Source organism: Erithacus rubecula, assembly GCF_903797595.1.
Source record: "Erithacus rubecula genome assembly, chromosome: 24".
NCBI lineage: Eukaryota > Metazoa > Chordata > Aves > Passeriformes > Muscicapidae > Erithacus > Erithacus rubecula.
The window spans coordinates 359,121-373,177 of record NC_136676.1 but is presented as its reverse complement, the minus strand read 5'-3'; the positions used below and the strand labels follow the sequence as shown (position 1 = coordinate 373,177).

General features: G+C 58.4%; 3 protein-coding genes across 4 annotated transcripts; 1 reads left to right on the top strand and 2 right to left on the bottom strand.

Annotated features, from left to right (window-relative positions):
- The first annotated feature begins 1,602 nt into the window (after positions 1-1,602).
- On the top strand, positions 1,603-5,416 carry TMEM269 (transmembrane protein 269). The gene is made up of 6 exons (XM_079326381.1): positions 1,603-2,182; positions 3,495-3,642; positions 4,580-4,677; positions 4,768-4,911; positions 4,982-5,182; positions 5,265-5,416. The coding sequence occupies exons 1-6, from the start codon at positions 2,158-2,160 to the stop codon at positions 5,372-5,374; spliced, it is 726 nt and encodes a 241-aa protein (XP_079182507.1). The 5' UTR covers positions 1,603-2,157; the 3' UTR covers positions 5,375-5,416.
- Positions 5,417-6,268: 852 nt separating this feature from the next.
- SVBP (small vasohibin binding protein) lies at positions 6,269-7,469 on the bottom strand. Of its 2 annotated transcripts, none has more exons than XM_079326378.1 (3): positions 7,251-7,469; positions 6,540-6,661; positions 6,269-6,459 (listed from the first exon to the last, which is right to left on the bottom strand). In XM_079326378.1, exons 2-3 carry the CDS (start codon positions 6,657-6,659, stop codon positions 6,373-6,375), a joined length of 207 nt encoding a protein of 68 aa, XP_079182504.1. In that variant the 5' UTR covers positions 6,660-6,661; positions 7,251-7,469; the 3' UTR covers positions 6,269-6,372. The 2 variants fall into 2 exon arrangements, with proteins under 2 accessions (XP_079182504.1, XP_079182503.1); XM_079326377.1 differs by having other exon boundaries at positions 7,362-7,466.
- Positions 7,470-7,924: 455 nt separating this feature from the next.
- On the bottom strand, positions 7,925-14,057 carry LOC306812122 (E3 ubiquitin-protein ligase TRIM62). The gene is made up of 6 exons (XM_079326400.1): positions 13,886-14,057; positions 11,977-12,393; positions 10,870-10,965; positions 9,688-9,944; positions 9,502-9,617; positions 7,925-9,118 (listed from the first exon to the last, which is right to left on the bottom strand). Exons 2-6 carry the CDS (start codon positions 12,382-12,384, stop codon positions 8,568-8,570), a joined length of 1,428 nt encoding a protein of 475 aa, XP_079182526.1. The 5' UTR covers positions 12,385-12,393; positions 13,886-14,057; the 3' UTR covers positions 7,925-8,567.

Genomic DNA, 14,057 nt, shown 5'->3' with positions numbered 1-14,057 from the left:
TACTCAGAGACAATAGGGACAGACACTGAGAGGTGCCCAGACACCACAGGGATGGGCACCCACAGGAGCCCAGATGCCATGAAGATGGCACCCTCAGATACACAGATCCCATAGGGATAGGTACCTAGATGCTATGGCAAAGGCAGCCTCAGACACTCAGGTGACACAGTGCCAAGCACCCCAAAGTGTCCTGTGCCATGGACGTGGGCACCCTACAGCCAAAGGCACCCCAAGACACAGTAGTGCAGTGGCTCTGGGTGCTCTGAGGACACAGGGATGGCCCCAGTGCCACGGTAACGGGCACCCAGTGATGTCCTGTCCCCCCACGGGGCTGGGCCCCCTGAGGCTGCAGCACAGCCCCCTTGGGGTGCCCCAGGGCTAGACGCCCATGACCGTGGCCCTCCTGGCCTGGCCGTCGCTTCGCAACCGCCGGCACCAGCGCGTGACTAGTGAACAAAGAGCCCTTTCACCAGCGCCCCAGCCATGACCAGCACCCTGGGACCCCCCAGGACACCCCAAGGCCCTCCCCCCACACCCAGGGACCCCACAACCATGGGTTCTGCAACACCCCCCAATTCCCGCTGGGATCTGGGTGGAAAATTCCAGCACCAGGGCTGTATAAGTTTTATGGGCCCCTTGTCACCGTGTCCTCAGGGACCTTTGCTCTCCCGGTGGTGGCCCCGACGTGGCCCGCCCCGGCAGCCCCTCACTATCACAGCCCTTTGCTCCAGGGCAGGGGGAGGCCGAGCTCCCCTAACTCGTGACACCCTTGCATGAGTTGGGGCCACCTGGCAGAGGCCCAGAATGATGGAAAAGGTGACCCAGCCCAGCACAGGTGGTGAGGGTGGGGGGCACAAGCTGTGACTCCGGTGCCATTGGCATGAATTGTTGGTGGGATGGCACCAGGTGGTGCCGTCTTTTGGGTGCAATCACCCTGGGATGGCAGCGGCATGCAGGGACAGGAGTGTGGCAGTGCCACGGGGGTGGTGTGGGGCGGTGGGACTTGTGTGGGTATTGTGAGACTTGTGTCAGTGTCATGGGACTGGTGTGGATGCCATGAGGCTGCCATGGGTGCTACAACCATGGCACAAGTGCTGTGATACAGGTGGCACACACTTGGCAGAGACCCTGTGAGTCTGGCATGGGTGCTCCGAGTGTGGGATGGGTGCCGTGAGCCTGGCATGAGTGCTGTGAGTTGGATATGGGCCCTGCAAGTGTGGGATGGGACTGGTGCTGTGTGACAAGGATGGGTGTTGTGGGCATGGGATGGGTGCTGTGAGAGAGGGATGGGTGCTGCTAGACTGCCCTGGGCAGTACAAAGCATGGTGTGAGTACTGTGAACCTGCCAGGGGTGCTGTGAGCAGCATGTAGGTGCTGTGAGCCTGGCACAGATGGTGCAATCCTGGGATGGGCTCTGAGAGCCTGGCATGTGTTTCATGAGTGCGGGATGGGTGCTGGAGAGTGGGATGGATGCCATGAGCTGGGTGTGGTGGTGCAAGCCTGCTGAAGGGGCTACAAGGCTGGCAAAGGTGCTGTGAGCATGGCATGGGTGGTCCACGCCTGCAGAAGGTGAGGAGTGACCCTGGAATTGTTGCTGTGAGACTGATCCATGTGTTAACAGAGCAACAAGGGCGCTGTGAGCCTGTACAGGTGTTATCAGGTGACACTCGTGCTGTGACTGTGATATGGGTGCTATCGGTGCAACACGGGTGCTGCCAGTCTGTTCCTGCTGTTGTGGGCATGGTGTGGGTGCTGTGAGCCTGGCACCAGTGCCGTGCCTGGGCACGGGTGCTGCGAGCCTGGCACCCGTGCTGCAGGGTTGGCAGAAGCACTGCAAGCCTGGCACGGGCGCTGTGAGCCTGGCGTGGGCCCTGGGAGGCTGGCAGCGGCGCTGGGAGGCTGGCAGGGGCACCGCGAGCCTGGCATGGCCCCCCGGCCCCCCGGGGCAGCTCCTCCCTCGCCGGTGATGCCAAGAGGCTGCGAACCCCCCGTGTCCGTGTCCGTGGCCTCTGGCCGGACCCACCCCCGCCGGGTGACTCAGCCCGGGAGGCTTTTCCTTATATAACGCGGCACCGCGCGGAGCCCCACGGAGTGGCCCCTGCCTCAGTTTCCCCTCGCCGGGGCGTCACTGTCACTGCTGCCACAGCCGCCGCTGCCATGTGGATGGTGTCACCGCCGGTCGGTAAGTGTCACCCGGATGCCTCTCGGCCCCTTGCGAGATGCTCCCCCATCCCTAAAAATCATCATTAGGCGGGGGTTAGTAGAAAAGTTAGGGTTATCAGGGCAGAAAATTGTAAAACACATGAATTGGCCCCCCAAAATAGGTTAACTTTGCACCTCCTGTGGCTGAACCTCTTTTCCCTCCGCCTTGGGAGGGGGGGGGGGGCTGGGGGGGGGGGTGAGATAGCCCTGGGGGCACAACCCCCTTGTAACGCACCTGAGAAGAACCAAAATCACCTTGCTTTCCCCCCTCCCCCCTCCCTCCCCCGCAAAGCAGCGAGAGCGGCGCAGGGCTAAGGAGTTCCCTTCGATCCCGGCACTTTGATTTTGGGGCGAGAAACACCAGGAAGGGGCGAGTTTGGGAACCTGGGCAGCGCCTGGGTGCTGTGACGCTCACAGGTGCCTGGATCCGGTGCTGAGACAGCTCCGGAACATTCCCAGGGCCCCGATCCTGCCTGGCGCTAGGAAGGGACGGCAAATCCCCAAATTTAGCTCTCAAAGATCCCAAACTTACCCCTAATTAAGGGATAAAGGTGGGGCGCAGCACCCAGCACGGCCTCAGGCTCCCCAGCAATCCCTGGTTCCCGTAAAAGCAGCAGCGGCCGCCCGAGGCTCAGGGGGGATTTTCCCGGCTCAGCCCGTGCCGGCGGCTCCGGGCGCGGTGTCCAAAGGTCGCTCCCGCCGCGGCGCTCGGAGCCGCCGACCCCCGACACCTCGGATCGCCTGCCGCCCTTCCTGGCTGTCCCACCTGGGGAGCTGTTCTGGTGGCATTCCGGCGATGAGCCCGCGCGGGCTCGGCCCGGAGCAGCTTGGGGGGGCTCTGAGGGGGCTCGGGGGGTTTGTCTTGCTCTGACGTCCTGTTTTCTTTCAGATGAAGGATCTGCCTGGCTTTGGGACACGGCAAAGGCGGGGGGCAAAGGACAGGACCCTTAAATTCTTTCCCTAAAGCTTAGCCCGATAGGTATATAAGATCCATAGAGCTTAAACCGGGGTCGGCTTTTAGTCTAAGCTTGGGTTTGGCTTAATATATCTTTATTTTATTATGTTTTATGGTTCTTTTATTATTTTCTTTGCTTTTTTTGGCCTCTTTTATTCCCTTTTTGGCTGCCGGTGGGGAGCTCTGCAGCAGAGCTTGCACAAATCAATCCCCTGCTGCTTCCTAAATAGATTTTGGGGGATTTTGGTTTGAGGAGGGGGAACCCCTGCGGCATCCTGCTACGTTTGGGGGGGCTACAGCCCCTCCCTGGTTGGAACACCAACCGGGGGTGTTGTAGGTATTTTCCAGTCCACCAAGAAGCTGGTGCTGAGCGAGCAAGTGGGACGGGGACGGGCACTGGAATTCCTCCGGAAAAACGCAGCCAACGGGCTCTCCGTGGCCAACCTCCTGGCTGGGCTTTCCTCCATCCTCTGCAGCGTCAACAGGTGGGGGAAACTGGGAAAAATTGAGTGAAAAATAGGGCTGGGGTGTGGGGGTCACCCTAGTTGTGCTCTCTCTATGGCCAAGCTGCTGGCCAGGCTCCCCTCCAGCATCAATAGGTGGGGAAAAAAAGGAGGAAATGGAATGAAAAGAGAGAAAATGTGGTGAAAAAAGGTGCACAGAAGTGGGGGATGCTCTGGTTATTCAGGAAAAGGGGGAAAATGGGAGGGCAAAGATGGTAGAAAAGAGTGGTTCACCCTGGTTTGCTGGAAAAAGAGGGAAAGGGGACTAGGAAAGATGGAAATATGGTGAAAATTGAGTAGAAAAGTGGGGGCTGGCGCAGTTTTGCTTAAAAAAAATGGGGAATGGGGGTAAAATTGGGAATGAAAAGTGAGGGACACTGTGGTTTGGCCCTCTTCAGGATTAAAGGTTCCTTACCTTTGGCCTCTGCAGCATCAATAGATGAGGGGGGGAAAATGGAGGGCTGAAAAAAGGTAAAAAAGAGGGTTGAGAAGTGGGGGTCACCCCAGTTTTTCTAGGATAAGGGGGAAATGTGATGAAAAAGGAGGAAATAGTGTGGAAAAAGCATATATGTGGTGAGAGAGTTGGGAATTGGGGGTCACCCTGGATCTATTCCCTCCGTAGCCAGCCTCTTGAAGTCAGGCTCTCCTCCATCTGAAGTAATTGGTGGGGGAAAGGGAATAGGAAAAAAAACAAATAAAAAGATGAGAAAGCAGGTTGCAAAGTGGGGGTCACCCTTGCTTTTGCTGGAAAAAAGAGGAAAAAGAGCAAAGACAAGATGAAAAGTGAAGATCACGCAGCTCTCTCTGTGGCCAACCTGGTGGCTGGGCTTACCTCCACCCTCAATAGACAGTGTAAACAAGGGAGAAATGGGGTGACAAAGAAGGGAACAGGGGCCAAGAAGTGGAGTTTCCCCCCCAGGCAATACCAGTACTCCTGCTGGCTGCTGCTCCTGGGCTTCCTGCTGGATCTGGCCGACGGGGCCGTGGCCCGGCAGCTTGACGCCTGCTCAGCACTGGGTAAGCGCGTCCCCCCGGCCCAGGGGTGACCCTTGGGGTGTCCCCTGTGCCCAGTGCCCACCTGGCACCTGCCCCTCGCTGCCCCCACAGGTGCCAAGCTGGATGACTTTGCGGATTTCACCACATTCGGGCTGGGCACGGCATTATTGCTGCAGCCCCAGGGTGTGCTGGGGGGACTGCTGACCCTTGCCTACGTGCTAGCTGTCTTTGCCCGCCTCTGCTTCTTCTCCAGTGGTAAGATGAGCCCCTGGCAGTGTGGGGTTTAGGGTTTTGCCCCCCACATTGAACTCCTGACCCCCAACAGGGATCCCCTTCACCTACCGGGGGCTGCCCTGCCCCTACGCCTCAGCACTGCTGACCAGCACCTTCCTGCTCACTGGAGGACATGTGGCCCTGCTCCACGTTGCCGCGGCTGCCATGATCCTGTTCATGGCCGACTGCGGCTTCTACCCCCACGATAAGGTGCTGGAGTCGCAGCTTTGGAAGAAACTGGTTTATGCTGGAGGTAAGGAGATGGGGATGAACCTCTTGGGATGGTGGTGGAGGGGGAGGAAGAGCAGATCCCTGAGGATTCTCCCACTCTGCAGGGGTGTTGGCTGTCCTGCTGGCACCGACGGCCGTGTCTGCGGTTTATTGCCTGGCCTGGGCTACGTCCTACATTGTCTTCCCCTTCGCCCTCTGGAGCTGCAAGGCCTGAGCCCTCCCTAGAGCCTAGTAAAGTCTTCCTCATCCTCATCTTCATCCTCTTTGTCCTTGCTCTGGGTGCTGCCTCCTCCCTTCACTCTTTCAACTGAATCTGGGTAGCAGAAGGAGCCTGCTAAGGTAAAGAAAGGTTCAATTTCAGGAAAGCCCCAAAATCCCTATCCTTTGTGGGGGTGAGGGAACTCCCATCCCCCCAGAGCAACAGCAGAAACCTACAAATCCTTGGGAAACCAGCAATTTAGTTTGCCCTGACAAGAGACCCCCAAGCCTTTCTCTGAATAGGAAACTGAAGTTTAGGGATTGCTCACACTGCCCAGTGGGAATTCATTACAAAGAGCGTTTCACAGTCTGAAAATGAGGAAGGCCTCCTTGGGTGGGAGGAGGAGGATGCTGATCAAACTTCCAGAGGGTTTCAGACACAGGATTCACTGGGAGCAGTTTGGAATTTACCACTTAATCCACGGCTGCAGGGAAATACCATTCCAAATGTGGTTTATTTTCACCCCCCCCAGCACAACATGGCTGGGACAGGGGAAGGGGGAAGCAGGATTTGATCTAAAGTCTCTGGAAAGCTGGAGGCTGCTGGACAGCAGTGGCTGGAGCACAGAGGGTGTGGGTGGAGGAAGGAAGCGAAGGTCAAACCTGGTGCTGGAGAAATGCTCAGGATCCCCGGGGAGGCTCTTTCAGCAGGAGCAGCTGCAAGATGTGGCTCCTGCTGCGTCCCCCTGGGATAAATCCCCATTCGGAGAGGGCAGGACCCTTCCCTGCGGCAGGGAATGTCGGGATGGGGCCGTGGCTGGAGCTGGCACCTGGCACCATAGCTGCTCTGGTGTTGGCCCTGCTCTGGCCTCCCCATGCCATTCCCACCTGGAGCAAGCAGGAGCCAGGAGACGGAGAACCAGCACAGATTTTATTGATATAAAAAGAGCAATTTGATAATAAATACCGGGGGATTAGAAAAGGGGGGGTGGGGGCAGGGCAGGGGCTGGGCTGTCATTCCCCGGATCCCTGCATCTGCTTGCAGAAGGAGTCGAACTGCTGCTGCTCCAGCTCTGTCATCACCCGGTTCAGGGCGTAGATCTGGGATTGGGAAAGGGTAGATGGCAAAGGGGGTCTGGCCGCGGGTTGGGCCGTGTCCCTCCCCGTTCCCGTGTTCCCACCTCCGCCCGCTGCCGCTGCTTCAGCTCCTGCTGTGCCGACCTCTGCTTGGCCTTCTCCAGGCGAGCCGCTGGCTCCCGCGGCTTCGGCCGCTCCTTCCGCGCCCCCGCGCCCGGATCCATGGCTGCGACACGGGGGGGGGGTCACCCGGGGACCCCCGACCCGCCCACACGGGTCCGTGACACCCTCAGACTACCCCAGAGGCTCACACGGGGGTGACACAGGGGACTCACAGGGGACTCTTCCCCAAATCCATCCTGGGTCCCAGAGGTGACCCCCAAATGCATCCTAAACCTCACAGGAGATCCTCAACCCCATCCTGAGCCTCCAAGGAGACATCCCCCCCCAGCACATCCTGGCTTCTCCCCACCACCCCTCATTCCTCAGCCCCCTCAGCGGCCCCATCTCCTTACACTTCGCCCCCCAATACTCCGCTAGCTATCGGTACCAGAGCACCCCCAACCCCACAGACACCCCTATCCCAAAGCCCCCAAACCCTCTCTCAATCCTCACACACCCCCTGCACCACATTGCCCATAGAGACCACTGACGCAAAACCCCCAGCCCCTCACAAATCACAAGGTCTCCGAGTTCCACAACCCTCAGTGCCCCGCAAGGCACCCGCCGTGCCCCACGGCCTCCCCCAGACCCACACGAATCCCAGTCCCACAACCCCCAGCTATCAGTGCCCAATAAGGTCCTCCCAAGCCCACAGTGGCTCCCTCAGCCCCCTCCAAGGCCCCGGTGCCCACTCAGTCCCCCAACCGAGCCCCTCAGGCCCTCGCTCCCGCAGCCTCCGCTGCCCCCCCCGCGCTCGCCGGTACCGGAGGGGCTGCGCCCGGGGCAAGATGGCAGCGGGCCCCTTCCGCCTTTCGGCGCTCGATTGCGCGTCCTGAGCGCACGCGCGGAGCACGCGGGCCGGGCGCCACAGCGCCGCCTGGCGGGCGGGAGCGGGGGCTCCTCGCGGCACCCCCAGCGCTCCGCTGTCCTTTACTCCCCAGCGCTGCTCTGTCCCACCCTAGCATCACCCCCTACAGCCCACCCTTACAGATCACTCCCCTCCCTAGCGTTACTCTAAATAGCCCACCGCTATATATCACCATATATCCACACACAGCTCATCCCTGTACAGCCTGCCCCCTACATATCTCTCCTATCATACCCCTGATGCAGCCCAGGCCCTAAATGTCACCCCCTTGTACCACTCTACTGTACAGCTCAGCACTGCCCCACATAGTTCACCCATTAGGTATCTCCTTCCATATACCATATCCCTATATAGCCCACCTCTATGTATCACATCCCCATACAGTATAACCCCCCATACACCACATCCCTAAATAGCCCACCCCAACATGTCACACCCGCTGTACAGAGCACCCCCTTTGTATCATACCCCAGAACACACTGCCCCCTCTGTACCACCTCCTGTATAGACCCACTCCCTATATATCATACCCTCTGTACAGCCCACCCTACACAGCCCAGCTCCTATACATCCCCCCAGAACATTCCAATACATGCAGTGTCCCCTACACGGGCACACGGAGCCCTGGCCAGGCTTGGGACATTGTGGCACAGCACATGGCATGGCACAGCAGGGCACGGTGCTATACATGTGCCACACATGTCCCAGTACATGTCCCAGTGCATGGTGACCCCTGACACGGTATGTCACCCATGGAGCCCCCTAGCACAGTGAGAGACTCTGCCCACCATGGCAGTGCCACAGACCAGGGCACAATGGCCCCAGCATGGTGCTAGATCCCTGGATGTATCCCAGGATAGATCCCCTGTGGCACCCCACAGTGACCCCAGCCCAGCCCAGAACCCCCACCCTGGGGCTCTCCACCACCCAGCCCCTTCTCTCCAAATCCTTTATTGCCATATCCCAGCCCCCTGCACTGGGATTCCCTGGAAGCACTGGACCGAGAGAAGCAGGTGGAATGTCAGATCCTGCCCAGCACTGGGACCAGTTCCTGGAGTGGGAAAACACCCGGCAGGGTGGGGGGACACCCCAAAAACCCCAATTAGATACGGACAGTGTTGATCCGCAGCGGCTGGACATTCTTCCCGTTGGCATGGCTCTGCCCAGGACTAAAATACGAGCACAGCTTCCCAGGAAACCTCTCCCGGAAGGTGTAGAGCCAGGACATGTCATCGGCATTGTAGAAGATGAGGAGCCCCTTGTCGTAGTCCAGGAAGACGCCCACCTTCTCCAGCTTGCCCTTGACGTTAAGCCGCGTCCAGGGCTCAGTGCAGGCGCTGTACTGGTTTCCATCGTGCATCACGATGCAGTAGAACCCACGGCTCGGCTGGATCTGGATGCTGCCCTTGCGGGTCACAGCCTCGTGGGCCAGGCCAATCATCCACTGGGTTTTTTCAGACACCACCACCTCCCAGTAGTGCACGCCAGCGCCAAAGGCCTCGGCGCCCAGCACTGACACCTCCACATCAAAGCGCCGGGGCGAGTCCTGCAGCGGCTGCGGGTGCAGGTTGCCGTAGGCCACAATGGTGCAGTCGTCTGACAGGATAAGGCGGTGGTGAGCAGTGCCGGGGTCCAGCGTCAACGCTGCTGGCACTGGTTCAGCAGGGACAGGGGGAATGAGGGTTAGTGCAGCCTTGGAGCCTGCGCAGGTGCTCTGTCCCACCAAGGTGACAACCACCATGGGGGGAAGGTCACCAGGGCGGCCTTGTCCCCACCCCTCACTGGGGTGTCCTGTCCTCATGCTCATCCTTTGTCAGTGATGTCTCTGTCCCTCACTAGTGTGTCCCTGCTTCTCATCACTGATGTCCCAGACCCTTGGCAATAACATCTCCATCCCTTGCCAGTGACATACCCATCCCTCACAGGTGATGTCCCCTTGCCCATCCCTCACTCGTGTGTACCTGTCCCTCACTGGAGTGTCCCTACCCGTGGTGACCTCCCCATCCCTTGCCACTTCCCCATCCCTGCACCCTCACCAGGATGGATGTCCTGGAAGAGGGATTTCCAGATGGTGTACTGCAGTGGGCCCATGTACTTGGAGGTGGGAAAGTCCTCATAGGTCAGGTTGGTCTCGTGGATCTTTCCCTTCAGCCTGCGGAGAACACACAGTGCCGAGGTGGGGGTGACACCAGGAACCCCGTCATCCCCTCGCTGCCACCCACCTCTCAGAGAGGGATGCCACACCGGCCAGGAAGACATGCTTATCTGCCTCAGCCAGGCGTTCCTGCAGGATCTGGGTGCCCTCCTGGACCTTGCGGAGCTGCTGGCTGTAGCGCTGGATCTTGTGCTCGATGTCACTGAGCGTCCGCGCCGTGTCCGCCTCCAGCTCCTCCAGCATCGCCTTCTGCCGCTCCCGCAGCAGCCGGTGCAGCCGCTCAAACGCCTCCCCGATCGTCGCCCGCAGGCTCTTGGCTGAGGACTTGGGGTGCAACGAGGGATTAGGAGCACCCAAAGCTCTGCTGGTCATTCCATGACTTCCTTAATCCCCAAATAAATATCTAAAAGGGCATCAGATTAGGGAATTCTGGGGGCTACAAGGGTGCATTTGATCTTGCACCCTCAAAAAATGGAATAAAAGGATCCTAGAAGAACCACCCAAAGAGCCTTCCCAAGAACCCTAGGAGAACCTCCCCAAAAAAACTAAAAGAACCTCCCAAAGAACCTTTCAAAGAACCCTAAAGTAGCCCTAAAAGAACCTCCCGAAGAACCTAAATGAACCTCCCGAAGATCTTACAAAAGGACCCTAAGGAATCTCCCCAAGAAACCTAAAAGAAAATTCCAAAGAACCTTAAAATGATCTCCAAAAGAACCTAGAAAAAATCTCCCAAAAAACCTTTAAGAGCTCTTAAAGAACCTTTAAAGACCCTTGAAAAACCCTTAAAACCCTCTAATAAACTCTAAACCCCCTCAAATTATACCTTAAAAACTCCTAAAAAAACCCAAGAAATCAACCTAAACTGAAAAAAACCACCCTAAAATAACCCCTAAAACCCCAAAAAATCCCACCTTAGTTTCTGGTGGGGATGGGGAGAAAATTGAACCTCACTGGACATTGAACCCCTGAGTAAGGAGAGAATTAATTAAATTGATTAAAAAGATAAATCAAAGCAGCACTGCAGGAAATTACAAAGGTATGAGCAGCCCCATTGAGGTACCACAGAAGGAAAAAACGTGGCAAGTCCATGAAATTGTAGAGTTTTGAGTGTTTAGAAGTCCCAAAACCTGGCTGGTGAAGGTCATCGGGGTGGCAATGAGGTTAACCCCCATTCTGCTTTGGGGGGGCTATGAAAGGCTGGGGGAAAATGCAGGGTCCCCAGAGGTGACAGCAGTGTTCCCACATGTACCTTGGTCTCAGCCAGCTGCTTCTTGAGGAGCTGCAGGGCTTCTGTGTGGCCACGCTCACTCTCCTGCAGCCCCTGGAGTTGCTCCTTCAGCTCCCGCTGGAGACAGGGAGGGCAAAACCATAAATAGGTTATTTGGGGAAAAAAGGGATCCCACAGGGAGATTTCCCACCCAAATCAACCATGGGGTTATGGGGCTGTGGGATGGCCAGTCCATGGGTAGTCCCTGCAGAATGAGGGTCCTGCCTGGGGTAGGGGGGGTAACAGGTCCTTGACTAGAAGGTCCTACCTGGGGGTAGCTCAGCCAGAGGGCGATTTGAGGATTCCCAAGGACCCCCAGTGACAATGGACAAGGGAGATCCCAGGGGGACAGCAAAAGAAGTGTGGATGGATGGATGGATGGATGGATGGATGGATGGATGGATGGATGGATGGATGGATGAAAGGATAACAGCATGGAGCTGACCCCCATGCAGACAAAAGGGCTGTGGGGACAGACAGACTGATGGGAGGAAAGCGTGGAGCTGACCCCAGTGGGGACAGGGGAGGTGAGTGACAGACAGGCAGGAGGGAGCCATGGCACTGACTCCATGGGGAAAAGAAGGAATGCAGGGAAACACAGAGTGCAGAGACACAGGGGCAGAAGGAAGTCATGGGACTGACCCCCATGGGGACAGGAGGGGTGCAGAGATAGACAGACTGATGGAGAAAGGCATGGGACTGACGCCAACAAGGAAAGGAAAAGGTGCAAGAAAACGGCACGGAGATGTCTCATAGGGACAGGAGGCATGCAGGGACAGGACGCAGGCATAGGGGTGACCCTGAAAAGGAAAAGGAGTGCAGGGACAGACGGACTCGAAGAAGCCACAGATCTGACCCCAAAGGTGAGAGACGGGATGCACAGAGAGACAGACATACAGAAGAAAGGCATAGGCCTGACCCTGAGAGGGAAAAAAAGGGGTACAGGGACGGACAGATGGGAGGAAGCCACAGGACTGACCCCCAAAATCAGGGACAAAAGGGAGGGCACTACCACAGTAGCAAGAGGGACCAGCCAGATACAGCAGCCCCAAGAAGCCACTTGGGGCAGGAAGTCCCACAGGGACCCACCTGCAACTCCTCGAAGGCGTCATCCACATTGGTGACCTGGTGCTGCTCGTGCACGGCGGGCTCATCGCAGAAGAAGCAGACGACAGCACGGTCGGTGAGGCAGAAGAGTTTCACCTTCTCGTGGTCCTTGCAGGGGAAGGGGCTGCGCTGGGCCCCCAGGATAGCGTCCAGGGGGAAGGCGCTGTAGCGCTCCACAATGTTGGCCAGCTTGAGGCTGGGGGCCAGCGTGGGCTCAGGGAAGGTGCGGCGGCACTCGGGGCAGTCGCGGGTGCCCTGCGGCTCCTGGCGCACCCAGTGCTCCGTGATGCAGCGGCGGCAGAAGTAGTGCTCGCAGCCCAGCCCCACCGGGTCCTGGTAGATGCTCAGGCAGATAGAGCACAGCAGCTCATCCTTGAGGCTGCATGCCATGGCTGGGGGCTGGGGAGAGTGGCACAGGGTTAGGGGGGCTTGGGGAGAGGGTGAATGGGGGATTGTGAGGCCACGGGGGACAGGGTGAATGGGGGTCTTGAGTTGATGGGAAGAGTGTGAATAAGGGGCTTTGGATGGAAGAGAGAAGATGGAGGAGGAGGCTTCAGAGGGGAGAGGGTAAAACGTGGGCTTGGGATAGGAGCAGCTGTAGGGGGAGGTTGTGGGGGAGAGGGTGAGTAAAGGCCCTGGATTAATGTGGAGAGGGTGAATGAGGGCATTTGAGCTGGGAGAGTAAAAGCGGGACTTAGGATGGGGGAAGGCTGAAAGTGGAGAGGGTGAGTGGAAGCCTTGGGATGAGGGTAGGAGGGTGAATGGGAGTTTGGGAGGGGAGGTTGGGAGGGTGAGTGGAAGAGGAGGGTGGGGGGAGGTTGAGGGGAAAGTTGTGAGTGAAGAGGTTGAATAAGGGTTTGGGGTGGGTGGAAGTTAAGGGCAAGAAAGTTGAGGGGGTGAATGGGGGATTGATGGGGAGGGGGTGAATGAGGGGACTTGGGGTGGGGAGGAATGGGGGAGTAGGGATGAGGATGGTAACAAGGGAATTGGGGGTCAGGTGGGAATGGGAGGGTTCAAGGTTTGTAATGGGGGCAAGGTGGGGGTTGGGATGCAATGAGGGCTGCAGGGCCCTCATTGCAGTGATGGGAAATGGGAGAGTGAGGAGACAATGCAGGGCTGGAGGAGGAACGGGGGGGTCAGGATGTAATTGGAAGTGCTGGGAGGGTCACACAGAGGGAATGGGAAGATCAAGTCCCAACAGGGAGATGAGGGGTGGCAACAGGGAACCAAGCTGCAGTGCAGGGTTGCAGTGCAGAGGGGGAACTGGGGGACAGAATACAATGGGGGGGCTGGAGGGGTTGCATTAGGAGGATCAGGATGCAATGGGGGGGTCAAAATACAGTGAGAGGAATGAGAGCATCAGGATGTAGTGGGGCAGATTTGGGATAGAGGTAATCAGAGCAACACTTGGGAGGGGGACACAATGGAGTTGCAATGGGTGTGAGGTTGGGGGTGAATCAGATACAGAGAACGCGAGGTAGTCTAGCGGGGGAACTGGGGGCACCCGTGATATTGGGGGATGGGGCTGAAGCTGCATCAGGGCCCCTGGCGGAAGCTGGGATGGGGCTGAATTAGGGGCACGGGGTGGCGGGGCTGAGGCAGGATTTGGGGTCCGGGGCTGAGGCGGGATCTGGGGAGTCAGGACTGAGGTTGGATTTGAGTTGGTCGGGTTCAGGCCGGATTCCAGGGCCGTGGGTGAAGCTGGATTTGGAGCGGTCCGGGCTGAGGTTAGATTTGAAGGGATGGGGCTTTGGATCCGGCTTCACCGGAGCCCCAGGTTCGAGCCCGCCCCCCCGCTCCCCGCAGGTCTCGGGTTCGAGACCAGACCCCGCCAATCCCCCGTCCGATGCCACCCCGCGTCTCCCTCAGCCGCTGGCATTTGTGCCCTCACCCAGCCGGTGCCCGGTGCTGTTCTGGTGTCGTGCCCCGTTCCCAGTGCCGGTAAGATCCGCGGTGCCAGAGGGTTCCGCAGTCCCGCCGCCGCCTCAAGAGCAGCCCTGCCGCGACGGGCCGGGGGTGGGCGAGCAGGAGGGGGCGCGGCCGCGCGACACTTCCTGCCCAGC

Excerpts from the sequence above, each read along its gene's own strand:
- TMEM269 (XM_079326381.1), top strand. The coding sequence starts at position 2,158 with ATGTGGATGGTGTCACCGCCGGTCG. Across the intron at positions 4,912-4,981 it reads CCTCTGCTTCTTCTCCAGTG|GGATCCCCTTCACCTACCGG; the intron begins GTAAGATGAGCC and ends GACCCCCAACAG. Across the intron at positions 5,183-5,264 it reads GAAACTGGTTTATGCTGGAG|GGGTGTTGGCTGTCCTGCTG; the intron begins GTAAGGAGATGG and ends CCCACTCTGCAG.
- SVBP (XM_079326378.1), bottom strand. The coding sequence starts at position 6,659 with ATGGATCCGGGCGCGGGGGCGCGGAAGGAGCGGCCGAAGCCGCGGGAG. Across the intron at positions 6,460-6,539 it reads AGCAGCGGCAGCGGGCGGAG|ATCTACGCCCTGAACCGGGT; the intron begins GTGGGAACACGG and ends TCCCAATCCCAG.
- LOC306812122 (XM_079326400.1), bottom strand. The coding sequence starts at position 12,384 with ATGGCATGCAGCCTCAAGGATGAGCTGCTGTGCTCTATCTGCCTGAGC. Across the intron at positions 10,966-11,976 it reads ACGCCTTCGAGGAGTTGCAG|CGGGAGCTGAAGGAGCAACT; the intron begins GTGGGTCCCTGT and ends CCCTGTCTCCAG. Across the intron at positions 9,618-9,687 it reads GTGGCATCCCTCTCTGAGAG|GCTGAAGGGAAAGATCCACG; the intron begins GTGGGTGGCAGC and ends TGTTCTCCGCAG.